General features: G+C 42.5%; 1 protein-coding gene across 1 annotated transcript in view; it reads left to right on the top strand.

Annotated features, from left to right (window-relative positions):
• Window positions 1-12,531, top strand: part of Sv2c (synaptic vesicle glycoprotein 2c) — a 173,135-nt gene that overhangs the window by 92,282 nt on the left and 68,322 nt on the right. The window contains exon 4 of the mRNA NM_029210.1: window positions 9,662-9,813. Coding sequence (NP_083486.1) covers window positions 9,662-9,813 — 152 coding nt within the window. The remainder of the gene's footprint in view (window positions 1-9,661; window positions 9,814-12,531) is intronic.

Here is a 12,531-nt window from a genome sequence, read left to right as displayed (position 1 = left end):
GGCTCCATTTCCACCTTCTCTTAGTCCATATTTTTAAAATTTTCTGTTTGTCTGCCTTTCTGTCTCCCTGTCTTTTTTCTCTCTTTCTTTCTTTCTTTCTTTCTTTCTTTCTTTCTTCCTTTCTTTCTTTCTTTCTTTCTTTCTTTCTTTCTTTCTTTCTTTCTTTCTTCCTTTCCTTCTGGTAAATTCTGACTTGACCCTCACTGAAAATGTTAATATAAAACAGCAACGGAAAACCTTTTTAAATTTATAAGCAATGGAGGCTGGGCTGTGGGGCAGCTTCATCTTGGTATCACTATTTTTTTTTGTAGGAACTAAATTGTATTTACAAGACATAAAAGTACCTGCCTTCCCCTCTTATCAAGAAATTTTTATTGATGATAATTATTGAAGCTACAACATTTTTATGAAAGGCACACAGGTGTTTTAAGAGCTCCTGGGGTATCCGTCAGGGTTGCCCAGTGCTTTCTGATCAGCTCCAAGTGAGATAAGGCACAGTGACTACAGTACAAGGTAACTCAGGAATGCTGGGAAGTATGCTGACTCATACCATGATTCAGTACTGGCATCTTGACATCCCCTGCTTTTGCATGGTCATATTGATTTAGGAAGTGGTGTGTGCCCTTGTTTTTCAGGACCTTTAAGTCATCAAAACAGCATAGTCCAGGAGAGTGTGCTGGTGTGTTATTTCACCATGAAAAAGTCTGAAAGGCTTAGGAGAAAATATGTGGTGCACACCCCCTGGGCCAGGTGATGGGTGCACAAGATGCACACCAGGCAGTGTGCACCTTCTCTTTGCATAGAGGGTGAAACACCACAGACAGGCAACATTTCAGCACAATAAGGATGGGTTTCCTCTGAATAAATCAACCTACAGAAGATGGTAATGTTAGATGGCCGGCCACAATATGAGTGAGTGTTTGGATTGCTTTATAGATCTTGAAGAATAGAGACAGTTTGAAAGGATTTGCTAGCACTCCACACTACCTCCTCAGAGTCATTTATTTTTTATTTTTATGTTTTGTTTTTTCAAGACAGGGTTTCTCTGTGTAGTCCTGGCTGTCCTGGAACTCACTCTGTAGACCAGGCTGGCCTCAAACTCAGAAATCCGCCTGCCTCTGCCTCCCAAGTGCTGGAATTAAAGACATGCACCACCACGCCTGGCTAGATTCATTTATTTTTAATTAGAGTTCTTTGCAGCGTGGTGTACAGATGAGAGCTATCCATGCAAAAAGGACCACCTTAGAAAAAGACAATGAAGCAAAATCAGCTCGATTACTGAATACTTCGAGCATTTTTTTCTCCCTTTACTTCTCACTTATTGCAAACTTAACAGGCAGTCTTAAATTTTTAGCCATGTCAGAATACATTTATCTCAGTTCCAAGGTGCCCGACATGCCTTGGCATGTAATTTTGCTTTCATGAAGTATGAGTTAAAGCTGTTCCCTTCAGAGTGTCTAGTATCCTGATAAAACACTAATTAAGATATGGAGAGTCTATCAAAACTAGGGATTCTTTTATGCCCTGAAAATCGATGCCAGGGCTAGAGACATGACCCAGTGGGTAAAGGTATTTGCTATGCATGCAATCATGGGGATCTGAATGTGAATCCCCCCTCAAGCCGTGTGAAAGCTGACTGCATGGTGTGAGCATGGAGAGAGGTGGGAGGTGGAGACAAGAGAAGCCCTGGAAGTTTGCAGGAGAGCCAAGCTGTCATGTTTACGGGGGACCAAGCAACCTGAAGAGAGTCTGTCTCTTACTAGGTAGGAAGCAAGGACCAACACCTGGATCTGTCTTCAGACCTCCAAATGTGCTCTCTCTCTCTCTCTCTCTCTCTCACACACACACACACACACACACACACAGACACACACACATATATATACACACGGGGTGATGCTGTAGAAGAGGGAGATTATGTCACAGAAAATATAGATTCTACACAGCAGATGGAAAAGCAATGGCATGAGATGATTTGTGAGAGAGACATTCTATTTCCCACGAATATCCTGGGTTGTAATGTAACCATTAAAAGCTGTTCAAACATTGTTGAAACTTAAAACTGACCTAGTATGTGCTCCTCAAAAAACCAGACAGAGAATTATAAGTGCACTCTGGTCTAGAGCCAGCCAGTTCTCACTGGCTAATCTACCACATGCTTGTTTCCTGCTTGAGGATTTGGCTGATGAACTGGGACCTGGTTGCTGCCCATGTGTGCGCTGATGTTAATCACTGTGTGTTTAATAAAAGACGTTTGCAGTCACCCCACTAGGAATTTACGGTAGTCACAATATTCACATCCTAGAGAAAAGAAATAAATGCTTTAAGTGAGGGACTTGCTGCCAAAAAATGCTCTGTGGGGCTGGGGAATATTGTTCAGTGGTATGGTGTTTGCATAGCATACACAAGGCCCTTGGGTTGATCCCTAGCACTAGAAAAGCAAGGAAGAGAGGGAGGGAGGGAGGGAGGGAGGGAGGGAGGGAGGGAGGGAGGGAGGGAGGGAGGGAAAGAGAAGAAAAGGGGGAAATTAAAGAAAGACATTCTAGGAGCTGAGGCTGTTCCACAGCCCGCTGTGCACGGGTCCCGCCAGGAGAGACCTGTTCTCCCAGGAGTGTTTTTACTCCTGGACTCGGAGGTGAGACAGCCACTGTCTCTCCAATATCTGTGTGGAGTGGAGCTGGCCAGGAGCACACGGGGCACAAGATCAGTGGAGCAGCTGGGACAGGTGGAGCAGCTGGGACAGGTGGAGCAGCTGGGACAGGTGGAGCAGCTGGGACAGGTGGAGCAGCTGGGACAGGTGGAGCAGCTGGGACAGAATCCTTCCAGTCAACATCTGCACCGGGGAGCTTGGGTTGTTCCAGAGCTCTCTGTACACAAGTTCTGCCATGATAGAGCTGGTCTTCCAGGAGTGCTGACAAAGGCTTACGGACCCACAGAAAGAACAAGCTTCAGCCAGAGACAGCAAGAGCATCTAACACCAGAGATAACCAGATGTCGAACGGCAAATGCAAGAATCTTATCAACAGAAACCAAGACCTCCCACCACAGCAAGTCCTGGATTCCCCAACACACCAGAAAAGCATGATGTGGATTTAAATCATATCTTATGATACTTATAGAGTATTTAAGAAGGACATGAATAACTCCCTTAAAGAAATACAGGAGAACACAGGTAAACAGGTAGAAGCACTTAAAAAAGAAACACAAAAATCCCTTAAAGAATTACAGGAAAACACATCCAAACAGGTGAAGGAATTGAACAAAACCATCCAGGATCTAAAAATGAAAGGAGAAACAATAAAGAAATCACAAAGAGAAACAACTTGGGAGATAGAAAACCTAGGAAAGAGATAAGGAGCCATAGATGCAAGCATCACCAACAGAATACAAGAAATGGAAGAGAGACTTTCAGGCGCAGAAGATACTATAGAAAGCATTGACACAACAGTCAAAGAAAATGCAAAATGCAAAAAGGTCCTAACCCAGAACATCGAGGAAATCCAGGACACAATAAGAACACCAAACCTAAGGATAATAGGTATAGAATAGAGTGAAGATTCCCAAGTTAAAGGGCCAGTAAATGTCTTCAACAAAATTATAGAAGAAAACTTCCCTAACCTAAAGAAAGAGATGCCCATGAACATACAAGAAGCCTACAGAATACCAAATAGTTTGGATCAGAAAAGAAATTCCTCCTGTCACATAATAATTGGAACACCAAATACACAAAACAAAAAAAGAATATTAAAAGCAGTAAGGGGAAAAGGTCAAGTAACATATAAAGACAGACCTATCAGAATTACACCAGACTTCTCACCAGAAACTATGAAAGCCAGAAGATCCTGGATAGACATCATATAGACCCTAAAAGAATACAAATGCCAGCCTAGGCTACTGTATCCAACAAAACTCTCAATAACTATAAACGGAGAAACCAAGATATTTCATGACAAAAACAAATTTATACAATATGTATCAACAAATCCAGCACTTAAAGGATAATAAATAGAAAACTCCAACACAAAGAGGGAAACTACACCCTAGAAAATGCAAGAAAATAATCTTCTTTTAACAAACCAAAAAGAAAATAACCACAAAAAAATTCCACCTGTAATAACAAAAATAACAGGAAGCAACTGTCTTTTTTCAGTATTATCTCTTAATATCAATGGACGCAATTTCCCAATAGAAAGACGTAGACTAACAGACTGGATACATAAACAGGACACAACATTTTGCTGTATACAGGAAATCTACCTCTGTAACAGAGACAGACATTACCTCAAAGTAAAAGGCTGGAAAAGAATTCTCCAAGAAAATGGTCCCAAGAAACAAGCTGGAGTAGCCATTCTATTGTCGAATAAAATCAACTTCCAACCTAAAGTTATCAAAAAAGTCAAGGAAGGAGACTTCATACTCATTAAAGGAAAAATCACCAAGAAGAACTCTCTATTCTGAATATCTATGCTCCTAATGCAAGGAAACCCACATTCATAAAAGAAACTTTACTAAAGCTCAAAGCACACATTGCACCGCACACTCCACGCTCATCAATGGACAGATCATGGAAACAGAAACTAAACAAAGACATAGTGAAACTAACAGAAGTTATGAAACAAATGGAGTTAACATATATCTACACAACATTTTATCCTAAAACAAAAGAATATACCTTCTTCTCAGCACCTCATGGTTCCTTCTCCAAAACTGACCATATAATGAGTCACAAAACAGGCCTCAACAGATACAAAAAGATTGAAATAATCCTATGCATCCAATCAGATAACCACAGTGATTCAATAACAATATAAATTATAGAAAGTTTGTATATACATGGAAGCTGAACAACACTCTACTCAATGATAACTTGGTCAAGGAAAAATAAAGAAAAAAATTAAAGACATTTTAGAGTTTAATGAAAATGAAGCCACAACATATGCAAACTTATGGGACACTATGAAAGCATTTCTAAGAGGGAAACTCATAGCTCTGAGTGCCTTCAAAAAGAATCTGGAGAGAGCATACATGAGCAGCTTGACAGCACACCTAAAAGCTCTAGAACAAAAGGAAGCAAATACACCCAAGAGGAGCAGACGGCAGGAAATAATCAAACTCAGGGCTGAAATCAACCAAGTGGAAACAAAAAGAACTATACAAAGAATCAACCAAACCAGGATCTGGTTCTTTGAGAAAAATCAACAAAATAGATAAACCCTTAGCCAGACTAACTAGAGGGCACAGGGACAGTATCCTAATTAACAAAATCATAAATGAAAAAGGAGACATGCTGGGCGGTGGTGGCGCATGCCTTTAATCCCAGTACTCGGGAGGCAGAAGCAGGCAGATTTCTGACAGGCCAGTCTGGTCTACAAAGTGAGTTCTAGGACAGCCAGGTCTACACAGAGAAACCCTGTCTCGAAAAAAGCAAAAAGAAAAACAAAACAAAAAAAAAGAAAGAAAGAAAGAAAAAGAAAAGTGACATAACAACAGAAACCAAGGAAATCCCCCAAAAAGTCATCAGATCCTACTACAAAAGGCTACACTCAACAAAACTGGAAAAGCTGGATGAAATGGACAATCTCCTAGACAGATACCAGGTACCAAAGTTAAATCAGGATCAGATTAACAGTCTAAACAGTCCCATTTCCCCTAAAGAAATAGGAGCAGTCATTAATAGTCTCCCAGCCAAAAAAGCCGAGGACTAGATGGGTTTAGTGCAAAGTTCTATCAGACCTTCAAAGAAGACCTGATTCCAATTCTCCTCAAACTATTCCACAAAATAGAAACAGAAGGTATTCTTCCCAATTTGTTCTATGAAGCCACAATTACTCTGATACATAAACCACACAAAGATCAAACAAAGAAAAGAGAACTTCAGACCAATTTTCCTTTATGAATATCAATGCAAAAATACTGAATAAAATTCTCTCAAACTGACTCCAAGAACACATCAAAACGATCATCCATCTAGATCAAGTAGGCTTCATTTCAATATATGAAAAGCCATCAATTGTAATCCACTATATAAACAAACTCAAAGACAAAAAAAAAAAAAAAAACTACTATATGATCATCTCATTAGATGCTGAGAAAGCATTTGACAAAATTCAACACTCCTTCATGATAAAAGTCTCAGAAAGATCAGAAATTCAAGGCCCATACCTAAACATAGTAAAAGCAATCTAGAGAAAACGAGTAGCCAACATCAAGCTAAATGGAGAAAACTTGAAGCAATTCCACTAAAATCAGGGTCTAGACAAGACTGCCCACTGCCTCCCTAACTATTCAGTATAGTACTTGAAGTTCTAGCCAGAACAATTAGACAACAAAAGGAGATCAAGGGGATACAAATAGGAAAGAAAGAAGTCAAACTATCAATATTTGGAGATGATACAATAGTATAATTAAGTGACCCCAAGAATTCCACCAGAGAACTCCTAAACCTGAAAAACAACTTCAGTGAAGTAACTGGATATAAAACTAACTCAAAAAAAAATCAGTGCCCTTCCTTTAACACAAAGGAAAAACAGATTGAGAACAAATTACGGAAACAACGTCCTTCACAAGAGTCACAAAAAATGTAAAATACCTTGGTGTGACTTTAACTAAACAAGTGAAAGATCTGTATGACAAGAACTTCAAGTCCCTGAAGAAAGAAATCGAAGATTTCAGACGATGGAAAGATCTCCCATGCTCATGGATTGGCAGGATTAATATAGTAAAAATGGCTATCTTGCTGAAAGCAATCTACAGATTCAATGCAATCCCCATCAAAATTCCAACTCAATTCTTCACAGAATTATAAAGAGCAATTTGCAAATTCATTTGGAAGAATAAAAAACCTAGGATAGCAAAACTATTCTCAACAAGAAAACAACTTCTGGTAGAATCACCATCCCTGACCTCAAGCTGTACTACAGAGCAATTGTGATTTAAAAAAAAAAATGGTATTGGTACAGTGACAGGCAGGTAGACCAATGGAATAGAATTGAAGACCTTGAAATGAACCCACACACCTATGGTCACTTAATCTTTGACAAAGAAGCTAAAACCATCCAGTGGAAAAAAGACAGCATTTTCAACAAGTGGTGCTGGCTCAACTGGCTGTTGGCATGTAGAAGAATGCAAATCAATCCATTCTTATATCCTTGTACAAAGCTCAAGTCCAAGTAGATCAAAGACCTCCACCTCAAACCAGATACACTGAAAATAGTAGAAGAGAAAGTGGTGAAGAGCCTCTAGCACACAGACTCAGGGGAAATTTTCCTGAACTGAACACCAATAGCCTATGCTCTAAGATCAAGAATTGACAAATGGGACCTCATAAAATTGCAAATCTTCTTTAAGGCAAAGGGCACTGTCAATAGGACAAAAAGGCAACCAACAGATTGGGAAAAGATCTTTACCAATCCTACATCCAATACAGGGCTAATATCCAATATATACAAAGAACTCAAGAAGTTAGACTCCAGAGAACCAAATAACCCTATTAAAAATGGGGTACAGAGCTGGGCGTGGTGGTGCACACCTTTAATCCCAGCACTCGAGAGGCAGAGGCAGGCGGATTTCTGAGTTTGAGGCCAGCCTGGTCTACAAAGTGAGTTTCAGGACAGCCAGGGCTATACAGAGAAACCCTGACTTGAAAAAAATGGGGTACAGAGGTAAACAAAGAGTTCCCAACTGAGGAATACCAAGTAGCTGAGAAGCACCTATAGAAATGTTCAACATCCTTAGTCTTCAGGGAAATACAAATCAAAACAACCCTGAGATTCCACTTCACACCAGTCAGAATGGCTAAGATCAAAAACTCAGGGAGGGAGGGAGGGAGGGAGGGAGGGAGGGAGGGAGGGAGGGAGGGAGGGAGGGAGGGAGGGAGGGAGGCAGGAAGGAAGGAAGGAAAGACATTCTATGGCTCATTGTGAATATATGTTTATAACACACATAATATGTTATGTACACCAAATACATAATGTATACGAAAAATATTTATAGAAACAAAGGTTTTATAAAATGGACTTATGCCTTTCCTTATTCCTTGAGTTTCAATCAAATATTTTCATCTCCAACAAATTTTCTAAGATGCTATATAGATTATGAAATTGATTTCACGGCTCATAGACTGAATACGCTGCCCTGCACTGTCTGTCGTGTCCACTCGAGGATGACCACAGCATCATCGTGAGTGGGCTCAGATGCTTAACATGGCGCCTAATTTTGACCTCCTAGTTTACACAGAGCATTACGCATTCTGTGGTTCATTCGTTCAGGTCAATTTGCTATGAAATGACCTTTCCTTAAATTGCATTAGCTGAAGGTATGACTAATAGTCCTTTATTGTATATAAGACTCAACAAAAACTAGTTGTTGCATGGACAGCACGTTTTACTCTTTGACATCACATCATTTGAAATGCCAATAGCAATTTACCTTGTGGTACCATAAATGAAGGAGCACATACTTTGAGGCTGATCTCTAGGTGCTGGCTCTACACCCTGGTTATATCGTTTTTACACCTTTCTTCAACAATATGTTGAAGACAGTAATTTGAAGTGAAAATAAGTATGGTTTTCTGAAGCAATTGACCCAAAACTTAGGGTCAAGACTTTTGAAATTATGATGAAATCTAGGATTCGCCTACTAGCGCAGACAAAACTTTTAAGTGTGTAGCCTGTCATTTGAGAGCCCCTTGCATGAGTGGTCTACCCGCTAATCACAACAGATTTTCAAGTCAGCCGGCGGCTCCTTCCAGGGGGCTGGAGATACGGCTCAGTGGTTAGAAATGCTTACCGCTCTTCTAGAGAATCCAAGTTCAGCTCGAAGCACCTATATTGAGTGAGTGATTCAAAACCACCTGCCAGCTGAGGAGCTCTGACACCCTCTTCTGGTCTCCATGCATGGGTACCCATATACATGTACAAACACACACACACACACACACACACACACACACACACACACACACACTAAAAATATCTTTTTAAGTCAGAGGAATGAAACAAAAGATCATATGTAGAAACAACTACCCTGACCACCTGAAATATATTGTGCTCATTTGGTTTTAGTAGTGACTCTTAACCTTGTACTCATTGAGCCATCCTACCTCCTGGATAAAAGCTAGAACCAATCGAGGAGGTGAGCCTGTCATTTCTGTGTTTGCCAGCACATCACACCACCAAGCTGGAAGACCCTCTGCTGTGGGGTAGCAACAGGGACTGAAGATGGTGGACAGCGCTCTAGAGCTGTTTACAGCTGTGCCCAGAGTTCCCATCAGTCACATGGGTGAGACACACCACAGGGCTTCTCTGTTTTAATGAGTCAGTTAAGGTATTAGAAGCCACCAGATTGTTGTAATTTTTGGTAAATATCATGCAGACTATCAAACGCTGAGCATAAACAACGTCTGAGTTGCAAGCGAAGCTGTAAACCACATGAGTGGGGTTCCACTGCCACCTGCTGCCCACATGGCCTAATTGCAATCTCAAGTTTGGGTATGGCAAATGCCAAATGTCTGAATTCACCATAGACACACAGAAAAACCAGGTCGCTTGCTTGCAATGCCAGGAACGGGAGAGAATATGCTTTGTGAGTTTACTCTAGATTTGTCTCACCCGCCTTCACTGTCCCAGGCGCAGTCTCATGTGTCCTCTGCACTTCTTGACAGGATTGGAGGCGCCATTCCCACTGTGTTCTCCTACTTCGCTGAAGTCCTGGCCCGGGAGAAGCGGGGTGAGCACCTCAGTTGGCTCTGCATGTTCTGGATGATTGGCGGCATCTACGCCTCCGCCATGGCCTGGGCCATCATTCCCCACTACGGTAAGGTGACTTCCCTCTCTATTTGTTTCCTCTCTGTTCTGAGCTCTGGCTTTCATAACACTCCGGAGGTGGAAAGGTTTGTGTACAGTAAGGCTGTCACGTGGTTCTTTGGGCACATGGATGACAGTGAGACTCCTGTGCTATCCCTGCACAGTGCTTTCGGGTCACCCCATCACCGCCTTTCCCTTAGTTGGGACTCCTTCGGTCTAGCCCGTCTCTGACACTGTGTGCCTACATTCAGAGTCAGGTCCCACAGGTCTGACTCAGTCCTACACAACTGACCCAAGGCTTCAGATGCCAGATGTAAGTCCCTGCCTCCTGTGACTGACCAGCTAGAAGCCTGACCTTTCCCCCACACCCCTCCTCAGGTCCAATCAGTTTCTAGAATGGCTCACAGATCTCGGGGATACCTTAAATTCCAGTTTATTATCAAGGATGTCACAGATGGTACAGGTAAGGTGCGGATGAAGACATGTGGGGAGGGGAAGAGCTTCCATGCCTTCTCCAGCACCACCATCCTCCCCCCGCCCCCCTGCACTCCACGAGTTCCGCAGCCTGAAGCTTCATAGTTCATGGGCATGATCTGTTACTAACCCAGTCTTTAGCCAGAGAACGGTGTGCGTAATTGCGGTATGCCTTTCCGGTGACCAGCTCTACCCAGGAACCAATCAAAACTTATGTCATCTGTACAAAGACATTCCTATCACCTAGATAATTTCCTAGGATGTGGAGCTCCATGTCGTGAGCTGAGGATGAAGTCTCGCCTGTATTTGCTATTAAGAACCACAGATTATATTCAATGTTAATATTTTGGTGTGTGAAGCTCTCACTCATTTACTCGCTGTAGCTATGGAGCTGATCTGAGGTTGATTCCCACAACATTCAGGGGGGGACGCAGACCCTCCACAGGGTATTATCCAGAGAGACTACACCATCTGCCACCTGCAGATGACAGATGTTGTGTTATAGAGAGGTGACTTCCCATCACTCTTGAGCCGTCACACCTTTCAGATACACAGGGTGCCTGGTTTGGGGGCAGGAGCAAGAGTCCTGGCTCACAGATAGTGATCTACAACACATAAGCAACACTACCTAGCCGGACTCCCCAGAGGCTCAGTTTCTCCTCAGCATTCGCTGTTCCTGCTTCTGTGAGCAGTAGAGGCCATGACAGTCTCAGAAAATGCAAGTTTCACATTGTTACATTTATAAACACTGAGGTGCAGGAGTCAGGGGAAACCAGGGATCCAAGTCAATGTGCAAGGAAGAGGAAAGGAAACCAACACCCCCCCTCCCCCTCCCCCGCCCCTTTCCCTCTCCCGTATGTGTGCGCATGCGCACGTGTATGCACGCATGCGTGTGAATAGGCTGACATTTGAAAAGTAGAAATACTGTATAAATTAAAATTACAAGGGATGTAGCTCAGTGGCAGAGTGTTTGTCTGGCTTGTACGAGGAAGGCCCTGGATCCAAACTCCAGCATTGAAAACCAACAAACAAAACCAACACAACATATGGTCCACTCTTGGTTCTTTCCAAAAATATGATCAACGGAAACAAACTCGGTTTTTAAAAACCCCTTCCTTATTTTCTCGATAAAGCATAATTTTGTGAGGGTCTCGTCAGACATGCAGGTGGGTATTCTGAGACGCTATCCTTTGTTTCACTGCATTGAGTACAGAACTTGAGATGTCTCACTCTTTCCTTTGATAAGCCTAAAAGGTTATGTAAATGTCAAAATTATATTTAACAAGAACACAAAATCGAGACATGAATGGTCTTGGTCTGTAGAGAGCTTCCCTTTGCTGAGTGCTGAAGTTGTGAAGGATGTGTTAGCCCAAGTGGTGAGCTTTTCGTCTTTAGATTACAGCTGACCTCAGGACCTCAGGCGCCCTCAGGACCTCCGGTTGTAAGAGCAGCATTGAGTCCAGGCGCTTCCACCTCTCAACTCAGACCAACAAAAAGAAAGACACTTGAGATGTTACTCTGTGGGAACTAGAGGAGGAGAAAAGGAGATGCAAACATTGTGCAAAGTCTAACCCTACTCACTGTTGTTCCCAGAGCTACTGCTGGCCGGCCCACAGGCAGCCTTTGTGGCAATGAGGTGCTGTGGCCAGCAAGATGGCTCCATGGCTAAGCAAGCATTGCTCTTGCAGAGGACCTGAGTTCAGTTCCCAGCACCCACATCAGACAGTTCACAGCTACTTGTAACTCTGGCTCCAGGGGTACCCAACATCTCTGGCCTCTATGGGCACTGGTGGTACTCATGTGCACATATCCCTCCACAAACAAACACATACACATAATTAAAAATAATAATAATAAATCCTTTTTTTAAAAGGTACCATCTGAGTGGGCAAAACTGTAGCTCCATTCAATATTTTTGCATGGGTAAGAGGGAGATAACTCTCTCTGTGTCTCTGCCTCTCTGTCTCTGCTCCCTATTCACTCTGCTGTTTCTCTCTTTTTCTCCCTACCCCTACTTAGCCCTCTCTAAGACGGCCTTTTCCATTGTCTCGCCTGCTCATGACACCTCCACTCCTTGACTAAAGCCTGCTCTCTCTGGAGCTCCTTGGCTGCTTGTAGATTCTCTCCTGGTCCCTCCCCTCCCTCCATATCACTCAGCTCTCATCTCCAGGCCATGCTAACCCTCTTAGATTAGCTTCTGGCTTTTCCTTTCCTGCTAGGGATCCAGCCCCTGTGACTCTCCCTAACCCTTCCC

The sequence above is a fragment of the Mus musculus genome, chromosome 13, assembly GCF_000001635.26.
Source record: "Mus musculus strain C57BL/6J chromosome 13, GRCm38.p6 C57BL/6J".
NCBI lineage: Eukaryota > Metazoa > Chordata > Mammalia > Rodentia > Muridae > Mus > Mus musculus.
Note: the sequence above shows the minus strand (reverse complement) of the source record. Positions and strands in the feature narration are given on the sequence as shown.